Source organism: Bidens hawaiensis, unplaced genomic scaffold (assembly GCF_021521415.1).
Source record: "Bidens hawaiensis isolate Kalapana, Puna unplaced genomic scaffold, B.hawaiensis_p1.1 tig00012684_1, whole genome shotgun sequence".
NCBI lineage: Eukaryota > Viridiplantae > Streptophyta > Magnoliopsida > Asterales > Asteraceae > Bidens > Bidens hawaiensis.
Genome location: NW_027492049.1, coordinates 666,964 through 675,370, shown reverse-complemented (window position 1 = coordinate 675,370; position 8,407 = coordinate 666,964). Strand labels below are relative to the sequence as shown.

General features: G+C 35.8%; 1 protein-coding gene across 1 annotated transcript; it reads left to right on the top strand.

Annotated features, from left to right (window-relative positions):
* The first annotated feature begins 5,232 nt into the window (after window positions 1-5,232).
* Window positions 5,233-7,939, top strand: LOC143541871 (uncharacterized). The gene is made up of 5 exons (XM_077034571.1): window positions 5,233-5,448; window positions 5,716-6,058; window positions 6,311-6,428; window positions 7,434-7,588; window positions 7,707-7,939. The coding sequence occupies exons 1-5, from the start codon at window positions 5,233-5,235 to the stop codon at window positions 7,937-7,939; spliced, it is 1,065 nt and encodes a 354-aa protein (XP_076890686.1).
* Window positions 7,940-8,407: the final 468 nt, after the last annotated feature.

The following is an 8,407-nucleotide window of genomic DNA, read 5'->3' as shown; positions in this document are numbered from 1 at the left end:
TTCCGAGGTATGTAGGGCTTGGACCCTTATAATATCCAAGGTATGTGAAGACCGGATCTTTATAGTATCCAAGGTATGTGGTCAACAAGAAGTATAAATGTATGTATTTATGTTAGAATAATAGATGAACAGGTAAGTATTAATACGTATCTTTGACGCATATTAGTAAGTAAGTGAATGTAATGTATGTTAATTAACTAGAATTCACTCAGCATAGCTGACTTTTAGTATGCATGCAGGCAAATAGAATGAGACAAGTTTCTTGATGAGGACTCGTGGCAGTAAGAGGAAGACTGGCATCACTATGAAGAAGACACCCGTGTCATTTATGTTTTATGTTTAAAACTTATGTTATTTCTGTTTAAGACAAGATGTTTATGTTATGTATGAATGGTTGACTTTTATTTCCACGAAATGTTCTAATTAACTCTGATTTTACGAATTATGTGAATGAGTAAATCCAACCAGCAAGAAAGTAGGGCACCCGGGCTCGGGAGCCTTACAGACCAATTACATGTTCTCAATTTATCAATATGTTCATATTTTTCAAATTCACATGACACATTTTTCTATGTCACATTCTTGTTTCACTTTCAGTTGCTTTGGACACAAAATATGATCCACCCCTTGAAACTGCATTCTTCATTCTTATCTCATATAGGTTTCCATTTCTAGGTGCCATCATCATAATCATGTCAGGAGGAATCACAAACTCATGTTTCAAGATGAAGCAATGTGCATCATCAAATCCAACTTTATATCCTTTATCACACACCTGAGAAATGCTTAGCAAATTGTATTGTAAGCCCTCCACAAGAAACACGTTCTCAAAAGACACTTTGCCATTGGTAAGTGTTCCTCTTCCTACAATTGTTCCTCCATTTTCGTCACTTTCAAAGGAAACTGGTCCTTCTAACTTCTTATCATATTGAAACTTCATTCTTCATTCTTAGCTCATATAGATTTCCATTTCTGGGTACCATCATCATAATCATGTCAGGAGGAATCACAAACTCAGGCTTCAAGATGAAGTAGTGTGCATCATCAAATACACCCATATATCCTTTATCACACATATGAGAAATGCTTAGAAAATTGTATTGTAATCCTTCCACATGCAACATGTTCTCAAAAGACACTTTTCCATTGGTAAATGTTCCTCTTCTGATAATTTTTCCTCCATTTTCATCACTTCCAAAGGAAACTGGCCATTCAAACTTCTTTTCATAGTTAACAAGTGATCCTCTATCACATGTCATGTGCCTAAAACATCCATTGTCCATGTACCATATATCATTGACTTCAGTGGACTGTCCCTGCATACATAAACACACATTGATTAGTTACTGTCTGAAATACAAGCTTCAGCTGTTTGTAAATCAGTGACATTAGTATCATTTAAATCAATTGGAACTGATCCTCATGAAAAAATTCACAAGAATCATCTGTTTCATATCCATACATTACACTTCCAACTACAATTTTTGCTTCACATTGTTCAAGAATTGGTTCTTCCTTTTTAACCATAATTTCGTTAGTCTTCCATTGGAATCCTCTAGGTTCATAACCTTGTTTTAGAATGAATTTGTCATCACCATTTAGTACACCAGGCATTCCTTTGCCTTTCCCTTTTGAAGCAAAAATGCTTCTTCTATCTAATCTGTTAGTTTCACTTGATAAATCACTCAATTTCAGGACTACCTTCAACATTTTCTCTATTGATAATCTGTCTGCTTCCTTATCATCTCTATTTTTCACATTTCTCAAATATTTTTCATACTTTTCTTTACACAATGCCATATTTTGATCACAATACTTTTCTGGAATTTTATAATCTTCATCATCTTCAATCCAGCAAGAGTCAATATGATGTCCATAAAAGTCACATTTCTTACACTAGACTTTAGCAAAACTTCCAAGTTCTTCTAAATCCTTTTCATTTCCAAACTTATCACTTGGTCTTGGGAAATTAAATCCCAAAGATGTTTTTTCGTAGGAAAACTTGTTGAAGTTCACTTGTATAGGTCCACACACATCAAGATTGTGTACCTCTTTGGCTTTAACAAACTTCACTTCCTTGAACTTTAAATAGGAACTTTCAGAGCTTTCTTTCTTCTCGGACACCATTCTTTTTCTTGGTGCATATTCAACATTTCCACATCAAACAACTCATGATTTGAGAAGACGGGATAAATGGGTGGACATAAATCAACCTTTGTGGAGCTTTTAGCTCTGTCCTTCTTAGGTCTTCATCCTCCACATAAGCCAAACACTTGATGTTCCTTTCTCATTCTTTCATAGTGCTTTTTCAACTTTGTAGTTTGTCTTGGCACCTTTGGCACTCTTTCTATAGATTTCTTCTTGGCAGGTTCTTTAACTTTCCTTTCACCTCCTGACTTCTTACTCTTGCAACTACTGGAACTACATTCACTTGATGAGTCCCCCTGTTTGTCTTCATTTTGTTCCTTCTCAGTTTTCTTTTCAACCTTCTCAACAAGATCAGCTTTCTTCCTTACTTCAAATTCACCTTCCTTGCTCACAAACACATTCTCATATAATTAAATAAACTCCTTTTACACACTTTTGAATTGCTTCAGATATTCCTCTCTTTGTTCTTTATCTACCTTTAGTGGATATTATCAAAGAATTGGAGGTGGGACTGTCTTGTACCTATCCTCAGGCTTCATTTTCTCTATATGACCCAAAATGTTTCCTGTGGATAAAATATTTTTTAGAAAATCCACTTGAATATGCAATTCAGTATTCTTCACTCTTTTTTCAGTGTACATCTTCTTTAAACCAACAATTTCTAGATTTCAACTTGGACGGAACCCTGCAAGCTTGCATACAGTTTTCCTCTAAACTTTTGATTTGGTTGTTATAAGTTGTTTCACTGGATCTATAAAAATTTAGAAGTACAACCTTTCTACTACATTCACTCTTCCAGTTTCCAATCTCCCTGTTTAGATCACTAATAATAAGCAATAGATAAGAAATGGATAGTTTAGTAGGTACATGAGAGTTTGAAGATTGACCAACTTCATTAAACTTAGCCATATAGGCACCATTTTCCTTCTCAATTTCAGTAGCATGGTTACTCTAATTAAAGTCTTCATCTTGAGGAATCATTGTCACAGCAACATTATCTTGATTCCTGTTCTGATTATTAGCACCAACAGTTCCCCTGCTCTGATTTGTTTGAATCTGCAATTGACTATTTCTCTGTTGTCGTTGGGTCTGTTGTTGTTGCCTATTTTGTTGGTAGGGATTTTGATTCAAAGGCTGGTTCCTCTGCTGATAGACCTGCTGATTTTGATTCTGATTTTGGTAGAATCGGGCCTGATTCACTTGGTTTCCAAACTGCTTAAGAAGATTGCATTCCCTAGCAAAGTGTCCTGGCTGTTGGCAGTTGTAGCAGATGGCTTTTGACTTGTCAAATCCAATTCTTTCATTAGGTCCAGAGAAGGTTGATCTTCCTATCATATTATATAGCCTCTTACTCATTCCAGCCAACATAGTAGCCTGCCATTTGAGATCCATGTCTTCTAAGTCATCTGCATCAATCTGTTCTAAGTCTTCTTGCACAACAGTTGTATTAATAAGATTCCTTGCCACAAAAGCATTGTAAGAGTCTGTGAACATTGAGAACAAAGCCTGATAGTCAGTTCCTTGGCTTGAATTCTGAACATATGGAGGATGTCCACTTATTGTCGATGCACTGTCATTGTCTTCAATCATTTGAACATTGAATCTCTGTTGACCAGAACCATATACTCTAGGAGTCTCTGAAGTTACTGAATTTGTATCTGATGGCTCTTCAATGATTGGATGCAATTGTTGTGGCCTTGTGGATGGATTTCCCATGGGGGCCACTAATGCATTTGTCACTGGAAAACTAGGTCTTTCCTCATTTATCATGTGATTCTCAATCATCTCATGTTCTACAGCTTGCAGAAATGAGATCACATCATCCAACTTAAAATTGGGAAAGTTTGCTTTCTCTTTGATGAATTTACTAGCAATATACCATTCTACTGATAGAGATGTGAGTAGCTTCTTGTTCAAGTCAAAATCAGAGATTTGTAAATCTGTTGTTCTGATTTCGTTCACAATGGCCATAAACCTTTGTAGCACTGATTCAGTCTCTCACCTTCTTTAAACTTGAATCTGTCAAGCTGCTGTTTCAGTCTGTCCCTTTTTGATGTCACGCAGCTCAACGAAAGAACATCTCAAGCTGGGGATATGTTTAAGTATTTACCAAAACAATCTTAAGGTTCTAAAGTTGACGAATCTAATGTCGATGTGTCAGAACCGGATCTGGTGCACAACTAATGATAGTCGACAAGAGCGCACAAGATCTAATAAACTGAAGACATTCTGATTATACCGGCGAAATCAGTATAAACAAAGGTTAGGAAAGAATATTAGAATGATATAGCCAACACGAGAAATAAACAAAGATTCACTATATTTAATAAATAATTAATGAACAATGAAAGAGTTGATTAGGTTTGCATGGAATGTCTAGGGTTTTGTGACGGCGGTACAAGGTAGCATTAAAGAGGAATAATCGCTATGTTTGATATGCTCTCGTATTTCGTATTTTCTCGTCCAATTGTGCGTAAGACCTAGGATTCTATTTATAGTCACCTAGAAATTCCTTCTAGAAACCCTAATGATTACATAATGAATGACAAAATAATTACAAGTGTAAAACTGGTCTTCGAGTATGATGAATCCTTGTCGAGCAGACCCTGTAATGCATAGTATGCTCGAAACATGTCTTCGAGCAGACTTTACTTAAAATATTTTCACAAGAAAATATTCTACTCCAGCAGACTTCAATCTTCACAACTTATTCAAACTTTGCTCGAATAGCTTCTACGAGCAAACATGTTCTCCTCGATCTCTTCAATCTTTCCTTAGGATTTATTATGAACAACTCCAGCATGCTTGGGTACTAAGACTTTCTTGGGATTGAACCATGCTCGAAGGTGATACTTTGAACATTTGAGATCTTCTTTTACTGCATCCATGGTCGACCCACCAAGATGCCCAAAGGACTTGGTTTAAGCTGGATAGATCAAGTTTCTTGCTCGAATAGCAAACAAAACTCGATGGAGCACAACCTTGCTTGACGAAGTGTAGCAAGCTCGAAGCTTTCAACACTTAGAATAAATTCTAGAAGATAATATTACTCGTGTAAGATATCATGCTCAAGGTAGTAAATCCATGCTCGCCGGTCCAAGCTTGCTCGAAATCCATACTTGGCCATTTCTTGAGGAGGTTGAGAAGATCCCAATCTTCGTTTGCAAATATCCGACTCAACACGATGCTAATGTTGATGAAGTTAATGTTGATGCTAATGTTGATGAAGATAATGTTGAAGAAGATGTTGGTGCTAATGATGAAACAGATGATGCTGGTACTAATATTGAAGAAGATGATGTGGGTGCTATGCTGAAAAAGATGAGGATGATCAAATTGATATATTTGATCCTAGAAATTTGGATTGACTTAATCCTAACATGATAAATTTTGGCGGAGAAAGGTCCAAAACGCAATTAGACCATTGATAAGGGTCCCAAGTATAAATTTGGAAGACGATTTCATACCACTTTATATACTAAAACTTTATCAAATAAGGAGAATTGTGATAGAGAATGGTTAGTGTATTCAAAAGAGCTTGACAAAGTCTTCTATTTTTGTTGTAAGCTATTAAGAAAATGGCTTCCGAAAGGTCGATTGGATAGTGAAGGTTATAGGGATTGGCAACATGCTACCACTAGCCTTATAGAACATGAAGTTAGCTTAGAACATTTGAAGAATATGGCTAGTTGGTTTAAAATGCCTCAAAGGTTCAAAGTTGATGAAACAATTGATAAAGAGGCATACAAGCACTTTAAGAAAGAGCGCGATTATTGGAAACAAGTTCTTTTTAGAATTATTGCATTCGTGAAATTTCTTGGTAAAAAAACTTTGGCATTTCGTGGGACAAATGAGAAGTTATATCAAGAAGATAATGGATTTTTTGTGGGATTGGTTGAGATGGTGGAAGGTTTGATCCGGTTATGAGAGAACATGTGCGGCGTATCACAAGCGATGAAATTTCAGGTGCATTATCTTGGCCACAGTATCCAAAATGAGTTAATCTTGTTACTAGCTCAACAACTTAAATCCGAAATCATGAACAAGATAAACCAAGCAAAGTATTACTCCATCATACTTGATTGCACCCTAGATACAAGTCACCAATAACATATGTCTATATTAGCGAGGCATGTCTATTTTAACTCTAATTTTGTTACAGTTGAGGAATCTTTGTTAGGTTTTTTGATTATTGATGATACTACTGATAAAAGAATATTTGATATTACATATGAGGAATTAAAGTCTCTTGGTTTTGATATTGATGATTTGCGGTCAAGGTTATGATCATGGATCAAACATGAAAGGAAAACATCAAGGCGTTCAAAGGAGATTTCTAGATATAACTCCTAGAGCTTTTTACACTCCATGCGGGTAGCATATTCTTAATCTTGCACTACATGACATGTCTACTACTTGTATTAGAGATAGAGGTTTTTTTGGACTTATACAGCGAATATATAATATCTTTGCCAATTCTACCAAGATGTGAAAAATATTGAAAGGCAATATTAAAGGATTGATTCCTAATGTCTGTCACTCGTTGGGAAATTTGTGTTGATACTGTTAAGTAGGGATGAGCTAGGGATGGTATCGGTACCGACCAGTACCAATCCCGAAAATCCTGATCCCAAAATTCGGAAATAGTTGGTACTGGTAACAGTACTGAAATGTTCGGTACGGTACCGTACCGTTACCGAAAACTCAAAACTAGGTACCGATTTGGTACCCGTACCAGTACGGTACCGGTACCAATCGGTACCCGTACTGAAAACGCTCATCCCTAACGTTAAGTCTATTAGATTCCAACTTTCAAATATAAGGGAAGCTTTGCTTGAACCTGCGGAAACAGATGGTGATATTAAAACTCATAGTGAAGCCGACACACTAGCAACAAAAGTAATTGGTGATTTTGAGTTTTTGGTATCAATTTTCATTTGAAATTATACTAAACATAGTTAATGTGGTGAGTAGGGATGAGCTCGGTACCGACCGATACCAGTACCGAAAGTACCTATCCCGAAAATCACAAATTCTTGGTACCAGTATCGGTACCGGTACTATACAGATCCCGAAACATAAAACTTTAGTACCGATTCGGTACCGACGATACCAAATTGGTACTGATTTCGGTACCGATACTGGTATGCTACAGGTACCAATCGGTGGTACCGGTACCGAATTTTCTCATCCCTAGTGGTGAGCAAAAAGTTGCAATCTAAAGAAATGGTTCACGATGCTGCTATTAAAGAAGTGAAAAAATTGATTAACTTCTTTATATATAGAGAAGTTGGGTTATCTGAGGCAATTGAAATGGCTAAGGGTATTGCTATTGAAATGGGTGTTGATCCGGTATTCCCTCAAAGGCTGGCGATTCTTAGGAAAAAAAACAATTTGACAAGACTTCAAGAGAACAAGAAGTTTTATTTTCAGATGAAGAGTATTTCAAAGTCAATTACTTTTTAACTGTTGCTGATAAAACAATTGCTTCTCTAGAATCAAGATTTGAACAATACAGCGACCACAAAAAACTTTTTGGTTTTTTGTATCCTATAAAGTTAAAGGATTTAGAAGACAAAGATCTCATATCTATTGTATTCTTCTTCAAGATGCATTGAAGTATGGAGAAGCCTGCAATAGTGATGCTAAGGAACTTTATATGGAGTTGAAGATGATGGAAACATATCTACCTGATGAAATTATCACCCCTATTGACGCGTTAAAATTTCTTAAAAAGGTCGATCATTATCCCAATGCATCAGTTGCATATAGAGTCTTGTTTTTCCGGTGACGGTCGCATCCGCGGAAAGAAGTTTTTCAAAATTGAAGTTGTTAAAGTCTTACTTACGATCTACAATGTCCCAAGAAAGACTCAATGGATTGGCATTGGTAGCTATTGTGAACAAGATGCTAGAGAATATGGATCATAACGAGTTAATCGAGACCTTTGCTCACAAAAATGTTAGGCGAGCCTCAAGATTCGTGTAATCATATAACTTTTTAAAATATATCATTTTGCTACAATTGTATGTTTTGTTCATCGTTATTGCATTTAACAACTTATTGCTTTGTTTTGGTATATATATTTTTATGTTAAATTTTTTGGGGCCCATTTTTATAACTAATGCAAGGCCCACGAAAACCATTGAACTCTCGGGGACTACCCTGATATATATATATATATATATATATATATATATATATATATATATATATATATATATATATATATATATGATCACGATCATGTGAGAACTTT